General features: G+C 40.5%; 1 protein-coding gene across 1 annotated transcript; it reads right to left on the bottom strand.

The window, feature by feature from the left end:
- Nucleotides 1–12851: 12851 nt before the first annotated feature.
- On the bottom strand, nt 12852–17535 carry tmem200ca (transmembrane protein 200C, genome duplicate a). The gene is made up of 5 exons (XM_030757088.1): nt 17498–17535; nt 16198–16368; nt 15852–16065; nt 15398–15534; nt 12852–14557 (listed from the first exon to the last, which is right to left on the bottom strand). The coding sequence occupies exons 2-5, from the start codon at nt 16302–16304 to the stop codon at nt 13351–13353; spliced, it is 1665 nt and encodes a 554-aa protein (XP_030612948.1). The 5' UTR covers nt 16305–16368; nt 17498–17535; the 3' UTR covers nt 12852–13350.
- Between the last annotated feature and the right edge of the window lie 2525 nt (nt 17536–20060).

Genomic DNA, 20060 nt, shown 5'->3' with positions numbered 1-20060 from the left:
TTTACAAATCTGATTACACACGCTCTCTGAATACACATTTGCAGATTCTAGTACACATTCATAAATTTCTGTACAAATTTACAGATTTAATTACACGTGTATAAACCTGATTACATAAACATGATATATTACATTCACTGAATATGTGAACACATCTGTTTACACACAGAGACCAAAATATTTTCACACAGATCTGACCACGCCCAGATTTTAGTTTGCACACACAGATCAGATCAGATACTCACATAAACATCATTCAATCAGGCTCAGTTAATCGTGGGAAGTAAAAATCATGATCGAGAATAAAAGTTCATAAATTTTGTTGCTGTTTGTTGTGATTTGGTGCTATATAAATAAAAATGAATTGAATTTAACTAAATCTAAACTATATATATATATATATATATATATATATATATATATATATATATATATATATCCATCCATTCGCTTCCGCTCATCCTATTCAGGGCCGCGGGGGGGGCTGGAGCCTATCCCAGCTGTCATAGGGTGAGAGGCATATATAAATAAATAAATATATATATATATATATAGAAACAGGAAAGACAGGTGTCTGTGGTCATTTGTACAGCACTACTGTTGATAAGAGGGGAACAAAGCAAACAACAGGATAGTTAGGTTAAAAAAAATTCATCTCATACTTTCTTCATTATGAGCACCTTATGAGATTCCAAAAGAACACCTCAGCAAAAGCATATAGCACATTTATAGGAGCTCTAGGTTGGGGAGGGGCAGGGGTGTAAGGAAACCAGTGGAGACGGTTTCCTTACACGGTTTCAGTTCTCACAGGTCAGAAGACCTGGACAGCGAGGGCGTAGAGAGCCTCTGTTTACAAGCATCCAAACCAAGGCCGGCGTCAGGGAGCCAAATTTTATTTGCTTCCTGTGTTCCAAGTGTTTTTCATCTTGTCCTCAGTTGCTTTAGGTTATTTCCTCCCTTGGTGTTCCCTTTCTTCTGTGTCAAGTCACTTACAGTCAGTTCATTCATGTGTCTGTGTTTTCCCTGTTCAGTTCTCACTTCCTGCTTTATCTTGTGCTTGTTGTTCTTTGTGCTTTGCCTTCAGTTTTGCTCTCGTCTCACCTGCTGTGATTCTGTTCCACCTGGGCTCATTCTCCCCAGTTGTCTCCACTTCCCCTAATCCCACTTTTTACTGTGTATTTATTGTCTTGGTCTCCCCTTGTCCTGTTAGAGCAACTGCTCATGTTCCTGTTTATGTCCATGTGCCTGGCCTCCTTCCCAGTGTTCCCTAGAGCCAGTTTTTCCTAGCTCTAGTGTGTTTTAAGCTTTTAGGTTTCAGTAGTTTTGTTTTTGTTTCCTTTGTTTCACATTTATATTAACCTGCCATCAGGCTATAAGAAACGGCTCACATCTAGACCCTCACTCCTGCACTGTGTGTGATTTCACTCACCACAGACATTAATTTGTATTAGTTTGTCTGTCAGACTGAAAAAGCAGATAACACGTAAGCTAGAAAGGAAGTGGTATTCTGCCAATTCCAAAAACATTGCCTGGAAAATTATCTGTTACAATATAAAAAGCATTAGGACCATTTTGCATTGTCTTTGATAGGCCTTGAGGTGACTAGTGTGATATAAATAAAATTCAGTTAAAATGAAAACAGGAACAACCCCAGGTTTCTTTTAGCACCGAAGCTGACAAAGAGTCAGAGCTCTGCTGAGCTGTGTATTCCTTTAGGTCTCAGTAGTAAGGACTTCACTAACATGTTTAGAAATAAAATAACTATGTTTGATTTTAAACATTTTCAAGAGTTGTTGTAGCTCAGCTATGCAATCATTTGGAGAAGATTGGTTTGTTTAAAGTGTTTCAGACAAAAAGGTCTGAATGTGGTGGAATTTTAAATCCTTGTTCTCACACACAAAGCTCTCAATATTCAGCACCATATTATCCCATTAGAGCACTATCAGAATACATGATTACTTAGTCCTAGAGTTTGTCTGTGCTTTCTCTATCCTCTCCTTCTTTCTCTTCTGTTTCACCTCACCCCTCAACCAACTGTGCTCAATGGCTGCCCCTCCTTCAGCCTGGTTCTAGTTTTAAAAGACTGTTATTTCTTCTCATCTGTTCTCTCTCCAATATTGTAGGTATTTACCTCACAGTAATAGGTGCTTTGAGATGAATGTTGTTGCACGTTGCTGCTATATAAATAAATTTCACAGAGCTGAAGTTTTGACACACTGGAAGAAGTCCAACACTCACTGCAGACACACAAGTGCAAGTGGATATAACAGGTCTTCCAAAAATAGCAGCCGTTCCTCGGACAGTTCTTTGTGTTTATAAGAGAAGATTATCTTGAAATGAAGATGAGAGAACTTGAATCAAGTAATGGTTATAGGCCCATTTCCAGAACCTTCTGATTGCACCTCAAAGAGATTGGACTCAAAATCAGTACTTTCTACTATCCAGTATTGCACACATTTGTCTTCATTTGAAAAGCCTTTCATTTGAGACTTCCATCTTGTGAGGGCCGCGGCTTCCTCAGATGTAAATGGACCAGTTCTTATATAGCGCTTTTCTACTCAGTATGAGCACTCAAAGCGCTTATACAACCTGTTTTGCATTCACCCATGCACTCCCATTCATACAAGCACTTCCATTTTTACTAAGCTAAGTGCTTTTAATTACCTAACATTCACACGCATTCATACTCCGACAGAACGGGCGGAGAGCAACTTGGGGTTAAGTATCTTGCCCAAGGATACATTGGCACATAGCCCGGAGTAGCCAGGATTCGAACCGCTGACCTTCCGATCAGTAGGTGACCTGCTCTACCTACTGAGCTACAGCCACCCCCAATGTAAATGTACACCAACAACCAAGTGTGACACATTCGTACTAAAGAGAAAAAAAAATAAGGGAATGTTTTGGTCAAAAGTATGGAAGCAAGGCTCCAGTACAACGTTAACAAATTTTCAGTTATGAACCTTAACGTCGACCTTAATGTGCCCAGGATCAAACAAAGACTTAGCTGCACAGTAGTTATTACTGTGAATGCTGCAAAGCATTCACAGTATTGTTGTTGTATTCTTTATTATTTATTATTCTTCCGTACGTTTTTTGACCGCTTCGATCTCAAAAACCGTTTAAGCTACAGAAACCGTTCTGGTATCAAAACGTGCGGCTTCTTCAGGAGATCGCTGCTATTACTTTTCAGGTTCAAATCTTCTGCCATTAATTTAATATTAATATTTTTCTAATTTTTTTGGCCCCATTCAAATGAATGGGGAAAGCTTAAAAACCTTTTAAAACCCTTTCAGACTTTAAAAGCTAAGAACTTCAGCATACCTTAAGCTAGAGACACCATTTAAACTTTAAAATAAAGCCATGACTCTCAGCTATTCAGCTATTACTTTTTGTATTAATATCTTTTATGGTTTTTAAACAGTTACAGTTTAAGCACAAGAAGGTTTTTTGCTCTTTTTAGCGTTTATAATGGTTGTGTATGTGGTCGTCTAGAGTGCGCATTCCAAAGGTTAGAGTGGGAGACTTGAAATTCTTCAGCTGAAAAATATCTCTCTAAACTGCCGCTGTGTCCACACTCTTCACTCTACAGCCATGATTTTATGATCAAAACGTAGAGCTGCTTCTCTACTTTCAAACAATGTGTCTCTTAGCCCTGAGAAATGTAAACTTTTTAAACTGTGAGGCTTCAAGCAGAGGGAGCACCCTCCAACTCCTCCATCCGCCTCTATAGTAATTTTCGGGAGGTGATTTTCTCAAAACCAGAAAAGACCCTTTTTTTAAACTGCTCCCATGACCACATTTTTCAACCCAGGAAAATAAAAATTACACTGGTGTTTAGAGCAGGTCCTTGTGACGCTCACAGGTTAAAAATTATTTTGATAGGAGTTACGGTTTTTGATTTATAAGCATTTGTTCGGGAGGTGCGCCAAGACAAATTCAACAGGGCTTTGCCACAAAGTGCCTGCAGTTAAACAGTTACACAGCTGTTTTGAGTTGGCAGAACTAAATGTGTAGCAGCATTCTGATTGGCTCATAATACTTTAAACTGATTGGTGGATTATTCCTCTGCATGTAAGCTGTTCAAAGTTGAGCTGTTTTTTGGTCTTTCATAACTTCAGCACCGTTTATGCTACAGAAACCATTCTGGTATCAAAATGCTCAGCTTCTTCTGCAGATTTATGTTATTGCTTTATGACATTACGTTTAACAGCCGTTCAGCACTTTTAACAGCCTTTTCAGGTTTAAACAGTCGTTCAGCACTTTTAACAGCCTTTTCAGGTTTAAACAGTCGTTCAGCACTTTTAACAGCCTTTTCAGGTTTTAAACAGTCGTTCAGCACTTTTACAGCCTTTTCAGGTTTAAACAGTCGTTCAGCACTTTTAACAGCCTTTTCAGGTTTAAACAGTCGTTCAGCACTTTAACAGCCTTTTCAGGTTTAAACAGTCGTTCAGCACTTTTACAGCCTTTTCAGGTTTAAACAGTCGTTCAGCACTTTTAACAGCCTTTTCAGGTTTTAACAGTCGTTCAGCACTTTTAACAGCCTTTTCAGGTTTAAACAGTCGTTCAGCACTTTTAACAGCCTTTTCAGGTTTAAACAGTCGTTCAGCACTTTTAACAGCCTTTTCAGGTTTAAACAGTCGTTCAGCACTTTTAACAGCCTTTACAGGTTTAAAACAGTCGTTCAGCACTTTTAACAGCCTTTTCAGGTTTAAACAGTCGTTCAGCACTTTTAACAGCCTTTTCAGGTCTAAAACAGTCGTTCAGCACTTTTAACAGCCTTTTCAGGTTTAAACAGTCGTTCAGCACTTTAACAGCCTTTTCAGGTTTAAAACAGTCGTTCAGCACTTTAAGAGCTGTACAGCAGTTTAACAGCTGTTCAGCGTTATTAACAGCTGTTCAGCATTATTAACAGCTGTTCAGCAGTTTTAACACCTGTTCAACATTTTTAACACCTGTTCAGCAGTTCAGCAATTCAGCAATTCAGCAGTTCAGCAATTCAGCAATTCAGCAGTTCAGCAATTCAGCAGATCAGCAATTCAACAGTTCAGCAATTCAGCAGTTCAGCAATTCAGCGGTTCAGCAATGCAGCAGTTCAGCAATTCAGGTATTCAGCAATTCAGCAGTTCAGCAATTCAGCAGTTCAGCAATTCAGCAGTTCAGGTATTCAGCAGTTCAGCAATTCAGCAGTTCAGCAATTCAGCAGTTCAGCAGTTCAGGTATTCAACAGTTCAGCAGTTCACGTATTCAGAAGTTCAGCAATTCAGCAGTTCAGCAATTCAGCGGTTCAGCAATGCAGCAGTTCAGCAATGCAGCAATTCAGCAGTTCAGCAATTCAGCAGTTCAGGTATTCAGCAGTTCAGCAATTCAGCAGTTCAGCAATTCAACAGTTCAGCAGTTCAGGTATTCAACAGTTCAGCAGTTCAGGTATTCAGCAGTTCATTGAAGCTCATTCAGCAAATAAGGTTCCAGCTGTTTGAAGCCTTTCTTGGCATTTCAGCTCCAATCTTTCAGCATGCAGCATTCACAGTGCATTTTCTTCAGGAAATGCTTTTTCTAGTTACTGTGAATGCTGCAAAGCATTCACAGTATTGTTGTTGTATTCTTTATTACTGTGAATGCTGCAAAGCATTCACAGTATTGTTGTTGTATTCTTTATTATTATTATTTATTATTCTTCCGTACGTTTTTTGACCGCTTCGATCTCAAAAACCGTTTAAGCTACAGAAACCGTTCTGGTATCAAAACGTGCGGCTTCTTCAGGAGATCGCTGCTATTACTTTTCAGGTTCAAATCTTCTGCCATTAATTTAATATTAATATTTTTCTAATTTTTTTGGCCCCATTCAAATGAATGGGGAAAGCTTAAAAACCTTTTAAAACCCTTTCAGCCTTTAAAAGCTAAGAACTTCAGCATACCTTAAGCTAGAGACACCATTTAAACTTTAAAATAAAGCCATGACTCTCAGCTATTCAGCTATTACTTTTTGTATTAATATCTTTTATGGTTTTTAAACAGTTACAGTTTAAGCACAAGAAGGTTTTTTGCTCTTTTTAGCGTTTATAATGGTTGTGTATGTGGTCGTCTAGAGTGCGCATTCCAAAGGTTAGAGTGGGAGACTTGAAATTCTTCAGCTGAAAAATATCTCTCTAAACTGCCGCTGTGTCCACACTCTTCACTCTACAGCCATGATTTTATGATCAAAACGTAGAGCTGCTTCTCTACTTTCAAACAATGTGTCTCTTAGCCCTGAGAAATGTAAACTTTTTAAACTGTGAGGCTTCAAGCAGAGGGAGCACCCTCCAACTCCTCCATCCGCCTCTATAGTAATTTTCGGGAGGTGATTTTCTCAAAACCAGAAAAGACCCTTTTTTTAAACTGCTCCCATGACCACATTTTTCAACCCAGGAAAATAAAAATTACACTGGTGTTTAGAGCAGGTCATTGTGACGCTCACAGTTTAAAAATTATTTTGATAGGGGTTACGGTTTTTGATTTATAAGCATTTGTTCGGGAGGTGCGCCAAGACAAATTCAACAGGGCTTTGCCACAAAGTGCCTGCAGTTAAACAGTTACACAGCTGTTTTGAGTTGGCAGAACTAAATGTGTAGCAGCATTCTGATTGGCTCATAATACTTTAAACTGATTGGTGGATTATTCCTCTGCATGCAAGCTGTTCAAAGTTGAGCTGTTTTTTGGTCTTTCATAACTTCAGCACCGTTTATGCTACAGAAACCATTCTGGTATCAAAATGCTCAGCTTCTTCTGCAGATTTATGTTATTACTTTATGACATTACGTTTAACAGTCGTTCAGCACTTTAACAGCCTTTTCAGGTTTAAACAGTCGTTCAGCACTTTTAACAGCCTTTTCAGGTTTAAACAGTCGTTCAGCACTTTTAACAGCCTTTTCAGGTTTAAAACAGTCGTTCAGAACTTTTAACAGCCTTTTCAGGTTTAAACAGTCGTTCAGCACTTTAACAGCCTTTTCAGGTTTAAAACAGTCGTTCAGCACTTTTACAGCCTTTTCAGGTTTAAAACAGTCGTTCAGAACTTTTAACAGCCTTTTCAGGTTTAAACAGTCGTTCAGCACTTTTAACAGCCTTTTCAGGTTTAAACAGTCGTTCAGCACTTTTACAGCCTTTTCAGGTTTAAACAGTCGTTCAGCACTTTAACAGCCTTTTCAGGTTTAAAACAGTCGTTCAGAACTTTTAACAGCCTTTTCAGGTTTAAACAGTCGTTCAGCACTTTTAACAGCCTTTTCAGGTTTAAACAGTCGTTCAGCACTTTTAACAGCCTTTTCAGGTTTAAACAGTCGTTCAGCACTTTTAACAGCCTTTTCAGGTTTAAACAGTCGTTCAGCACTTTTAACAGCTTTTTCAGGTTTAAACAGTCGTTCAGCACTTTTAATAGCCTTTTCAGGTTTAAACAGTCGTTCAGCACTTTTAACAGCCTTTTCAGGTTTAAACAGTCGTTCAGCACTTTTAACAGCCTTTTCAGGTTTTAAACAGTCGTTCAGCACTTTTAACAGCCTTTTCAGGTTTAAACAGTCGTTCAGCACTTTTAACAGCCTTTTCAGGTTTAAAACAGTCGTTCAGCACTTTTAACAGCCTTTTCAGGTTTAAACAGTCGTTCAGCACTTTTAACAGCCTTTTCAGGGTTAAACAGTCGTTCAGCACTTTTAACAGCCTTTTCAGGTTTAAACAGTCGTTCAGCACTTTTAACAGCCTTTTCAGGTTGAAACAGTCGTTCAGCACTTTTAACAGCCTTTTCAGGTTTAAACAGTCGTTCAGCACTTTTAACAGCCTTTTCAGGTTTTTAAACAGTCGTTCAGCACTTTTAACAGCCTTTTCAGGTTTAAACAGTCGTTCAGCACTTTAACAGCCTTTTCAGGTTTAAAACAGTCGTTCAGCACTTTAACAGCTGTTCAGCAGTTTTAACACCTGTTCAACATTTTTAACACCTGTTCAGCAGTTCAGCAATTCAGCAGTTCAGCAATTCAGCAATTCAGCAGTTCAGCAATTCAGCAATTCAGCAGTTCAGCAATTCAGCAGTTCAGCAATTCAGCAGATCAGCAATTCAGCAGTTCAGCAATTCAGCAGTTCAGCAATTCAGCGGTTCAGCAATGCAGCAGTTCAGCAATTCAGCAGTTCAGCAATTCAGCAGTTCAGGTATTCAGCAGTTCAGCAATTCAGCAGTTCAGCAGTTCAGGTATTCAACAGTTCAGCAGTTCAGGTATTCAGAAGTTCAGCAATTCAGCAGTTCAGCGGTTCAGCAATGCAGCAGTTCAGCAATTCAGCAGTTCAGCAATTCAGCAGTTCAGGTATTCAGCAGTTCAGCAATTCAGCAGTTCAGCAGTTCAGCAGTTCAGGTATTCAACAGTTCAGCAGTTCAGGTATTCAGCAGTTCATTGAAGCTCATTCAGCAAATAAGGTTCCAGCTGTTTGAAGCCTTTCTTGGCATTTCAGCTCCAATCTTTCAGCATGCAGCATTCACAGTGCATTTTCTTCAGGAAATGCTTTTTACTGTGAATGCTGCAAAGCATTCACAGTATTGTTGTTGTATTCTTTATTACTGTGAATGCTGCAAAGCATTCACAGTATTGTTGTTGTATTCTTTATTATTATTATTATTACTGTGAATGCTGCAAAGCATTCACAGTATTGTTGTTGTATTCTTTATTATTACTGTGAATGCTTTGCAGCATTCACAGTAATAATAATCAGCCATTATCAGCCACACTGAATAACAACATATTGACATCACATTGACATCACAAACCAACAATCACAGTGAAACCAACAAAACTTCACTGAATAACTGATAAAGACCAATACCTAAAACTCGCAAACATCAGCATGAACACTCCCATAAGTCCCTGCTTCTGTGGCTCCTCCCATTGGCTGCCACAACAGCAGATTCATTCTGTCCACAATTTTCTGCACTTTCATTCTCCTCCATGTTTAGGAGAATCATTCATTGTATTTTAACATTTTCAACAACATTCCAAAATATTTCAGGAATGACAGCAATTCAGCTGAAAGCCTTCAGTTGCAAGACATTAAACTACAGTACTATTCTTCCGTACGTTTTTTGACCGCTTCAATCTCAAAAACCGTTTAAGCTACAGAAACCGTTCTGGTATCAAAACGTGCGGCTTCTTCAGGAGATCGCTGCTATTACTTTTCAGGTTCAAATCTTCTGCCATTAATTTAATATTAATATTTTTCTAATTTTTTGGCCCCATTCAAATGAATGGGGAGAGCTTAAAAACCTTTTAAAACCCTTTCAGCCTTTAAAAGCTAAGAACTTCAGCATACCTTAAGCTAGAGACACCATTTAAACTTTAAAATAAAGCCATGACTCTCAGCTATTCAGCTATTACTTTTTGTATTAATATCTTTTATGGTTTTTAAACAGTTACAGTTTAAGCACAAGAAGGTTTTTTGCTCTTTTTAGCGTTTATAATGGTTGTGTATGTGGTCGTCTAGAGTGCGCATTCCAAAGGTTAGAGTGGGAGACTTGAAATTCTTCAGCTGAAAAATATCTCTCTAAACTGCCGCTGTGTCCACACTCTTCACTCTACAGCCATGATTTTATGATCAAAACGTAGAGCTGCTTCTCTACTTTCAAACAATGTGTCTCTTAGCCCTGAGAAATGTAAACTTTTTAAACTGTGAGGCTTCAAGCAGAGGGAGCACCCTCCAACTCCTCCATCCGCCTCTATAGAAATTTTCGGGAGGTGATTTTCTCAAAACCAGAAAAGACCCTTTTTTTAAACTGCTCCCATGACCACATTTTTCAACCCAGGAAAATAAAAATTACACCGCTGTTTAGAGCAGGTCCTTGTGACGCTCACAGTTTAAAAATTATTTTGATAGGGGTTACGGTTTTTGATTTATAAGCATTTGTTCGGGAGGTGCGCCAAGACAAATTCAACAGGGCTTTGCCACAAAGTGCCTGCAGTTAAACAGTTACACAGCTGTTTTGAGTTGGCAGAACTAAATGTGTAGCAGCATTCTGATTGGCTCATAATACTTTAAACTGATTGGTGGATTATTCCTCTGCATGCAAGCTGTTCAAAGTTGAGCTGTTTTTTGTTCTTTCATAACTTCAGCACCGTTTATGCTACAGAAACCATTCTGGTATCAAAATGCTCAGCTTCTTCTGCAGTTTTATGTTATTACTTTATGACATTACGTTTAACAGTCGTTCAGCACTTTAACAGCCTTTTCAGGTTTAAAACAGTCGTTCAGCACTTTTAACAGCCTTTACAGGTTTTAAACAGTCGTTCAGCACTTTTACAGCCTTTTCAGGTTTAAACAGTCGTTCAGCACTTTAACAGCCTTTTCAGGTTTAAAACAGTCGTTCAGAACTTTTAACAGCCTTTTCAGGTTTAAACAGTCGTTCAGCACTTTTAACAGCCTTTTCAGGTTTAAACAGTCGTTCAGCACTTTTAACAGCCTTTTCAGGTTTAAACAGTCGTTCAGCACTTTTAACAGCCTTTTCAGGTTTAAACAGTCGTTCAGCACTTTTAACAGCCTTTTCAGGTTTAAACAGTCGTTCAGCACTTTTAACAGCCTTTTCAGGTTTAAACAGTCGTTCAGCACTTTTAACAGCCTTTTCAGGTTTAAACAGTCGTTCAGCACTTTTAACAGCCTTTTCAGGTTTTAAACAGTCGTTCAGCACTTTAACAGCCTTTTCAGGTTTAAAACAGTCGTTCAGCACTTTAACAGCTGTTCAGCAGTTTTAACACCTGTTCAACATTTTTAACACCTGTTCAGCAGTTCAGCAATTCAGCAGTTCAGCAATTCAGCAATTCAGCAGTTCAGCAATTCAGCAATTCAGCAATTCAGCAGTTCAGCAATTCAGCAATTCAGCAGTTCAGCAATTCAGCAGATCAGCAATTCAGCAGTTCAGCAATTCAGCAGTTCAGCAATTCAGCGGTTCAGCAATTCAGCAGTTCAGCAATTCAGCAGTTCAGCAATTCAGCAGTTCAGGTATTCAGCAGTTCAGCAATTCAGCAGTTCAGCAGTTCAGGTATTCAACAGTTCAGCAGTTCAGGTATTCAGAAGTTCAGCAATTCAGCAGTTCAGCGGTTCAGCAATGCAGCAGTTCAGCAATTCAGCAGTTCAGCAATTCAGCAGTTCAGGTATTCAGCAGTTCAGCAATTCAGCAGTTCAGCAATTCAGCAGTTCAGCAGTTCAGGTATTCAACAGTTCAGCAGTTCAGGTATTCAGCAGTTCATTGAAGCTCATTCAGCAAATAAGGTTCCAGCTGTTTGAAGCCTTTCTTGGCATTTCAGCTCCAATCTTTCAGCATGCAGCATTCACAGTGCATTTTCTTCAGGAAATGCTTTTTCTAGTTTTATTTATATTTATAAGTGTGTTTGTCTGTGTTGGCCCTATTATACAGTACAGGGGTGCACCCTGTGGCCAGAGTGTACCTTGGATCTTACCCAATATTAGCTGTAATGGGGGAGGAGGAGGAGGAGCATCTGATCCTGCTAAAGACTGATAAGCAGAAGTTAGCTCAATGTTAGCTCAATGTTAGCTCAATGTTAGCTGTAATCATTAAAGCTGATCTCTGGCTTTACGCCAGATCAGTGTTTGTCAATAGTTCACCATTAGCTGTTAGCCAATTAGCCAATCAAGGAGAGCCATTCCATTCCTCGCAAGCTAGTCCTCCATAACCAGAAATGAACAGAACAATATGGAAAAAAAATAATTATTTATCTCATCCAGAAAAAAGATCTTATCTTAGTTTTTCACAAAATACAGATCTGTTGTACAAAAGTATTTCCAAACAGAGAAATGAAACAACATCAGTTGTTTTATTTCTAACACACACACACACACACACACACACACACACACACACACACACACACACACACACACACACACACACACACAGTTGGAAATTTGGAATTCATTGTCTTTAGTGGTTCTACCTTCTGAACCACACACTTGACTGGCAAGATTAAAATGAGCAAAAAAAAAAAAAAAACACAGAATAAGACAATATTTAAAAAAACTTTAACCAGAATGTGCTTTATTTTCACCAATGTTGTGCTTATGTTAAGCATAGGTTAAGAAGATTAAGCTTTCAGTGGAAGACGCCGTGAAGCTACAACTTCATAGTTTAAAATCAGTTAAAATTGCTCATGCTTCATCTCTGCAAGTCACATAGGTATCAACAACAACTGGAAAAACTGATTACATTTCTTTTTTGGGTAGCAGGTACCCTTGATAGAAACTAATGTGACCCAGCCTTCACTTATTCCAGGGTACAAATAATAAACTCACGGAAATAAAGACATTTAACCCTTAACCTAATTGGTCCAGGGGGTCCTCCCAGCTAATTAAAGTTTTTGTAGTCAGACTGCTGAACGCTGGCTCATCCCGATTCATTTTGATACACAGTCAAACGATCTGAGTGTCTTTGCTGCTCCTCCATCCAGGTGCTGAATAGCATCTGTATAAACAGAACTATGGTGGGAATTCAACACAACAGGAATGTATGCCTCCACAGTGGACTCCTGTCCTCAGGTGAATAATTGTTTGACATATAAAATCATCATTAATGTGAACTTTAATTAGTGTGTGTTACCTGGACATTTTATTTTGTTAAATCAAATAATTTTGCCGTATTGACACCAAGTGAAGGTGTGAGCAGACAAACCGTTTTACAGAAGTGCACTGCATTCACAAAAATAAAATATGACATCTAGCAATGTCACAGGTCATTCAGAAATAACAGGAAGTTAGTCTGAGTCAAAAATCAGTCTGAATCAAACTGCATACACAGTTCAATATCATCACCTGTGATAGCCATAAAAATAAATCCCCCAAATCCACTTAGAAACAAGACAAAAGACAATTTAGAACAAGCCTGAAAATCAGCAAAAATAATATCAGTTAGTACTATTTATGAGACAAATAGAGGCCTTTGTTCATTCCTTTGGTGGATACAGTGCTCTTCTGTAGTTATTTGGTCATGTACCAAAGCAGAAGACTAAACTGAAGGATGAGTTTGAATGTTTTTGAGCCAAAACCCTTTACGCTGAACTCTACTTTGTCACGGCTCAACTCATTTTCCAGATGATGGCTCAAATCTCCTTATTTGAGAACTACAGAATACAGAAACATTATGTTGCACATACTCTGCAAGCCAGTGATTCCATACAAAAGTTCCCAGTGAGTTTAGAGAGCTGATCAACAAAGCTAAACAGCAGGTTCATGAATACTGTGCTGTCGCTTGTCTGGAAGACTCCTTATTGCTAATGCAGAAACCAGCTGAGCCACGATCCACATTCACCCATCATCTCAATGCCTTCATACAATCAATTTTTACACAATCCTTGAATGTGACCCTAATGCTATCGAGTCAAATGACTTTAGAGTTGTGCTGTCAGTCTCTGAGTCAAAGCCTGACTGGTCTTTTTTCTGTGTCAGACCAGAATACTTCTGTGAGATCATCCTTAACTTCTCCTTGTTAGAGTACTTTCTTTGGGAAGTTTCTTCCTCTGACTTTTGATGCCTAGCCTGTGATGTCTCTGTGGGTGATGATGGGGAATCACATGAATCGTTGTCTCTGTGTTTTAGTTTACTGTAACCTGTGATGATGCTGCTGGTTGACAGGCTGTGCCTCCTGCAGGACGGGATTGGTGTGGACGAAGATGCAGAGAGAGAAAGGTGTGAATGGGTGAGGGAGGAAGAGGAGAGGAGGAGCAGGGACTGAGAGTCTCCTGGTGCCTCCTTGTAGAGGCCAGAGGAGCTGCAGGAAGCTGCTAATGAATCCTGGAGGGGTCTGTGTGGTGGGGGGCTAGAGTAGCACTGAGGAGGTGGAGAGCATGCATAACCCTCCTCCCCTGGTTTGCCATCTTCCCTGTCCCTCCTCTGCTGTTGATCTTCTCCTTTGTCCCCCCTCCAGCCCTGGGTGGTCCTGGCTCGAGCTGAGTGCCTCCTCCGTGGGGCAGGGGATTTTGGGCGATGCAGTGGTAAGGTGAAATAGCTCAGCACTTTCTTAGTGGTCCAGCAGGTGGAGAGGTGAGTGGGGCTGAAACTTTGGGGGAGGGAGAATCTCTGAGAGTCAGAGGAAGGAGGAGCATCTGTTTGTTCCTGGTAGATACTGAAGACTGCGTGTCCTCCTCCATCACTACCCCAACCTTCCCCTGCTCCTTTGCTGCTACTAGGTTGCAAGGATAACAGCCCTCCTCCCCCCACACTCTCTGCCACTCCTTCTCCTCCCCCCTTCCTGTTTATCAGGGAGTCAGGGTATGCCCTGGGTTTGGCCTCCAGGCTCTTTGATTGGATATAGTTAACAAGGCTGCTGGGGGGATTGGCTGAGGTGCGGCGGGCAGAGCAACAGGAGGAGGTGTTGGGTTTCCGGATGCTGTGCAGGTCAATGACGGTGGAATAAATGTCCCTCAGGTTTATGACTTTTGTCTTCTTGTCACGGTTTTCATGCAGAACAGCATTTGCACAGATGAAGAGGAAAATACCAATCCCCATGATGAGTGGGCCAAAGACCTTCAGCCTATCAGAGTACAAATACCTGAAGAGACATTATCATAGAGCCAATCAGAAAACAGATCAAACCTCACAAGGGCTACTTGAACATCCTAAACTTCCTTTAAAAACATCTTGAGTATTAAAAATTTCTATTAGATTGCCAAAAAGCTCACTACTGACAACTTTAATCTCTTACAGCACATTTAATACACACAAGAAGGAACTTGAGCAATGTGCTGGTCAGAGAACGTGACGTGACACACATGTGTCACGTGCACACAGTACTGTGTAAAACTCTGAAAAGGAATGAAAAACCTACCCAGGGTGGTAAAGAAATTTATGGACATAACAGTAGAGTATACACAATGTGGACAAAAGTCCTGGGTCATCGACACATTTTAGAAGCTGCTAAGCCATGCCATGAAGCTCCTGGCGCACAGTTTTTGTGCTGATGTTAATACCAAAGGAGGTTTGGAATTAAGCCGTTATTGAGTCAGCAGAACATTGGTGACTTTTACGCACTGTGCCCCACAGCACTCAGTGGCCACGCCTCGTGGTCTGCCACTTACTGCCACAGTTGGTTGTGGAATATCTAATAGGAAAGAAATTTCCTGAACTGACCTGTTGCAAAGGTAGCATCCTACTTTCAATACCATGCTTGAATTCAGTAAGCTCTTTAAAAAGACTGGAAGGCTAGGTGTTTGATTTTATACATCTGTGGTAATGGGACTGAAAACGCTGCACAAAATTATTGACAAGATTAACATTAAAATGTGCTGCAAATGCAACCACAAATACCTTCCAGAACTTCCTGCAGGACCTCTACCAGCTGAATCCAATATCCTGGCAGCCTTAGCTAAAACAGACAGGATAGTTTATTTACCTGTCCAGAAAATCTTCTAGAAAACCTTGTGGAAGAGGTCTGGTCGTCCCATTGATGGCTTCTGTCTGGTTAAAACCTTCATCACCTCCTTCATCACGCACGTTGTCTGATTTCAGTACCCCTCCCCTCACTTTTCGCTGGAAGCAGTCACACAGATGTTCAACAAAAAATTGGCTAAAGATAAGAAACATTTCTGACATAATTACTGGGAAATGATGGCAATACAGCAGCTAAAATATGAACACCAGCTTGGTTCAATAAAATAATTACAATATCACAGAAAAACAACAGCTTGGGGTGAAATAAAGTGAAATAAATCAAAAATATATCTATGGTTCAGTAAGGAGTGTAAATCTGAAATGAATGAAGGTAAAATCAGCAGCGTCACTGAAAGACAAAACTACCTCTATTGGCTACTGGATCTGCTGGATCTTGATCTGGTGTGGTGTCTCACCTGGGCATCAGCAGGTGCAGTTGTTGGGCTGTCTGAGGAGACAGAGGCCATGGCAGTGCCATCCTGTGGCTGAGAGCTGAAGAATAATCCATCACGAGGCCAATAGCCCAGAGCTGCCATGACCACACCCACAACCAGAACCAGAATACCAAGTGCAGCCACAAGACCCGAGACTGAACACAACTTCAGTTTCCCCTTTACCACCACCACCTCGCTCCTCCTGGGGTTTGGGAGGTGGGAGCATTGGTTAGTTACATCATCATATCACTAACCCCCTGGTGTGTCTGAAAAACACACACAAGTTACATCATCTCTGACTGTGTGTCTATTTCAGAGTGTGTGTTACCTCTTCTTCTTCTTGTTCTTCTTCTTCTGTGTGTGTGCTTTATGTGGTCTGGATAGTGAGTCCTGTCGGCGTGCATTGATTCTCAGCAATCCACCTGTTGCGATCATCACCACCCACCAATCAGATGGTGGCTCAGCAGGTTAAGCCCCGCTGACCTCTATCTCAGCTGGACTGTGTCACCCAGAGTGGCAGGTAAAGAGACATGTTTACTTCATTTAGGAATATCACCTCGTCTCCTCCAGCCTGCGGTCTGCATCCTGCTGTCGGACAAAGTGCTGCAGGATGTTTGGAAGGACAGACTGCAGCATTTATGAATCTACTGATTACAGTGTTCACATAATTAATGTCTCAAGTAGTTCAATATCAGCACAACTTAACACACACACGCTACTGTGAAGCTCTGCTGGTTGATTCATTTGTGCTCAGTCAATACCGAAACTCAGATCAGGTCAAACAGGACAAAGTGTATGTATCAGTGAGCGCATGTTCACTCTAATACCTCTAATACTGTCACAGTAACAGACAGACACTAATTAAATCTGTTTGCCGGTTCAATTTTTAGTCTAAGAGCACAGGAACTACATCTCCCAGCATGCACCACAGCTTCACAGCAGAACCTTCACACTGTGTGATTGACTCTCCTAATTCTGACTCCTACATCCAGCCATACTAATACTGAAGACAAATAGTGTCTGGTACACGATACTGTCTGATAATGACTGATACAGATCAATACCAGTAATATTTACGTTGTGCTGAAGAACAGTGTGCCATAAAATCAATACCTGCTCAACACCAATCAGTAACGAATCAATACAATCTGTTCTTTATAGATGAATTGATTGCTGGTGTTAAAAATAATTTACACTCTTCTCTGTTGATCAGTAATACTGTGGCAACTGATCAGTTCTGTTTAGCAAATCAGTTACTAGTGCAAAATTACACATCAATAATCAGTGAAAATAATGCTGATGCATATTTATGTGATATTCTGATCAATTTGATCAGCATGCTCAAAGCTTAATTAATCACTACTGATTGCTGCAATCAATACTGATCAATAACAAAACACATAAATACAAAGAGGAGAAATCACACACAGCACAGCACTATAGTATTGATCACCAGTGTTAAATATCAGTACCTGTGAGTATTGCTCAGTGCTGTTCAGGTCACATAAATCTGGTAGAGCAGAAAATGAACCCATACAGATAAATACTGATCAGCAACTTCACAAATGCATGAAAACACACATGCAAACACTTTGATCCACATGAAATAAAGGTGTGTTTGTTCTCACAGTCACCGCTGCTCTCGCTTCTGTTCTCCTGGTCTTCGTGCTGCTGCAGTCTCTTTAAATCTCTCCTTGTCTCATCGCCTCCTGCTATCATCTCTCCAGCTCTCCCTTCTCTCTCCCTCTGCTCCGCCCTCTCTCTGTTTCTGCAGTGATGCTAAGAGTCAATGAATCTCCACCCCCAAAGAGCAACAGACAGGCACAGAGTGAGACAGGCACAGTGAGAGTGTGAGAGAGAGAGGGAGTGTGAGGCAGTTCCAGTGTGCCACTGACAGGAATCTCTCTCTCTCTCTCTCTCCTGCCTCAGATGCTGTAATTCAGTCCATAAGGCTTTCACATCCTCAGTTGTATTTAACCATTTTTGTAAAAGGATGGCAAATGGAATAAACATGGATCTGAGGCTGCGGTTTGGAGAAGGCCTCGGAGAGGACTGGTGGGGGCTCGGGGCCGGGCAGATCCCCGTGTACTAATGAGGGGCATGAGAAATGAAAAAGGAGGAGGGAGGGTGGGGCACAAAAATGTGAACAAAGGCATATATAGCAAAAGAATGCTTTTACAATGTTGTCTGTAATTTTACAGTGACTGTGGCTCAGGAGGTAGAGCGGGTCCTCTAGTAGTCAGAAGGTTGGTGGTTCGATCCCTGGCAGCTCCAGTCTGCATGCCAAAGTATCCTTGGCTAAGATAAGATTATCTCAAAGACCTCATAGTACCATATCACCCCAACAGAGCACTTTGCTCTCAGACTGCTGGCTTACTTGTGGTTCCTAGGATACTTAAGAGTAGAATGGGAGGCAGAGCCTTCAGCTTTCAGGCGCCTCTTCTGTGGAACCAGCTTCCAGCTTGGATTTGGGAGACAGACACCCTCTCTATTTTTAAGATTAGGCTTTAAACTTTCCTTTTTGATCAAGCTTATAGTTAGGGCTGGATCAGGTGACCCTGAACCCTCCCTTAGTTACGCTGCTATAGGCCTAGGCTGCTGGGGGGTTCCCATAATGCACTGTTTCTTTTCATTCACCTTATTTACTTTGTTTATACCCCACTCTGCATTTAATCATTAATTGTTATTAATCTCTGGCTCTCTTCCACAGCATGTCTTTTCTCTCCCCTCAGCCCAACCGGTCACAGCAGATGACCCCCCCTCCCTGAGCCTGGTTCTGCTGGAGGTTTCTTCCTGTTAAAAGGGAGTTTTTCCTTCCCACTGTCACCAAGTGCTGCTCATAGGGGGTCGTTTTGACTGTTGGGCTTACTCTGTAATTATTGTAGGGTCCTTACAATATAAAGTGCCTTGAGGTGACTGTGTTGTGATTTGGCGCTATATTAAATAAAATTGAATTGAATTGATCCTGATCAGCTCAGACCACCATCTTGCCTGTTAGGATATTTTCAGACTTGATTCTACAGTGGTGTGGGGGTTAGTGCTTTCGCTTCACAGCAAGAAAATACTGTGTTCAAATCCACCAGCTGGAACCTTTCTGTGGGGAGTCTGCATGTTCTCTCTTTGCCTGTGTGGGTTCTCCCCTGGTACCCTGGATTTCTCCCACAGTATAAACATGTATGTTAGCTTAAGTGGTTTTTCTAAATTGGCTGTAAGAGTGAATGGCTTTTGCTCTTTCTGTGTTAGCCCTGTGATGGACTAATGACCTTTCCTGGGTGTCCCCCCTACCTCTCACCCACCCAAGTGCTGCTCATAGGGGGTCGTTTTGACTGTTGGGTTTTCTCTGTATTATTGTAGGGTCTTTACCCACAATACAAAGCACCTTGAGGCGACTGTTTGTTGTGATTTGGCGCTATATAAATAAAATTGAATTGAATTGAATAACTGTGAAACCCTCTGAGAGAACAATAATCATAGCTTCAATATGAGGACTAGATGATGTCAGTAAACACCTGGAGGGAGAAAGTGGAAACTATCAGAATGGAGAGAGAGAAACCTGAGGGACAAATATGTTTGCCTAAAAATAAACATAGATAGATAGATAGATAGACAGAAAACCCCTTGGTGTTTTATATTTGGTGTCAGCTACAATAGAAACAAACAAAATGCTGGGACTATTTTCCCTTCTGAGTCTCCACTATCACTGTGTTTGTTTATTTTTTATTTTGTTTATTTGTTTTGGAGTCAAACATATTTGTCCCTTGAATTTTTACACTTCTCCTCCATTATGACAGTTTCGGCACCCTTCAGGAATTTACTTTCTGTGAATCCTTATATTGATTATTAGTGTCTCACTGATAAATAAGTTGCAGTTTGTTAACGTGAGTATGTTGACGTGATGTGTACATCCATTTCCAGGGCGGGGCATGTCAGGTTACCACGTAGGTTAGAACCTTTCAGGGGGGTCTGCATCTACCATGTTGATGTCAGTGGAGCTTTGAGATGATAGAAAAGCAACAGTAACTCAAAAGGTCAAAGGTTGGTTAAAAGAAAATCAGAGCTGCACTCATTTTCATTCTTTATACTATAATTTCACAACTAATCATATGTTAGAAATCATTTTATGTATCTTTCTTACATTGTATTTCGTATTTTTCTTTAGATAAGATTTGGGTGGCCGTGGCTCAGGAGGTA

The sequence above is a fragment of the Archocentrus centrarchus genome, chromosome 20 (assembly GCF_007364275.1).
Source record: "Archocentrus centrarchus isolate MPI-CPG fArcCen1 chromosome 20, fArcCen1, whole genome shotgun sequence".
Taxonomy (NCBI): domain Eukaryota; kingdom Metazoa; phylum Chordata; class Actinopteri; order Cichliformes; family Cichlidae; genus Archocentrus; species Archocentrus centrarchus.
The sequence above is the reverse complement of the archived record's forward strand: the minus strand, read 5'-3'. Positions and strand labels throughout refer to the sequence as shown.

What these genes read in the sequence shown, in the direction of transcription:
- tmem200ca (XM_030757088.1), bottom strand. Translation starts at nt 16,304, where the DNA reads ATGATCGCAACAGGTGGATTGCTGAGAATCAATGCACGCCGACAGGAC. An exon ending in AAGAACAAGAAGAAGAAGAG is followed by an intron (nt 16,066 to 16,197) that starts GTAACACACACT and finishes CCCCAGGAGGAG; the next exon opens with CGAGGTGGTGGTGGTAAAGG. An exon ending in CTAGAAGATTTTCTGGACAG is followed by an intron (nt 14,558 to 15,397) that starts GTAAATAAACTA and finishes ATGTCTCTTCAG; the next exon opens with GTATTTGTACTCTGATAGGC.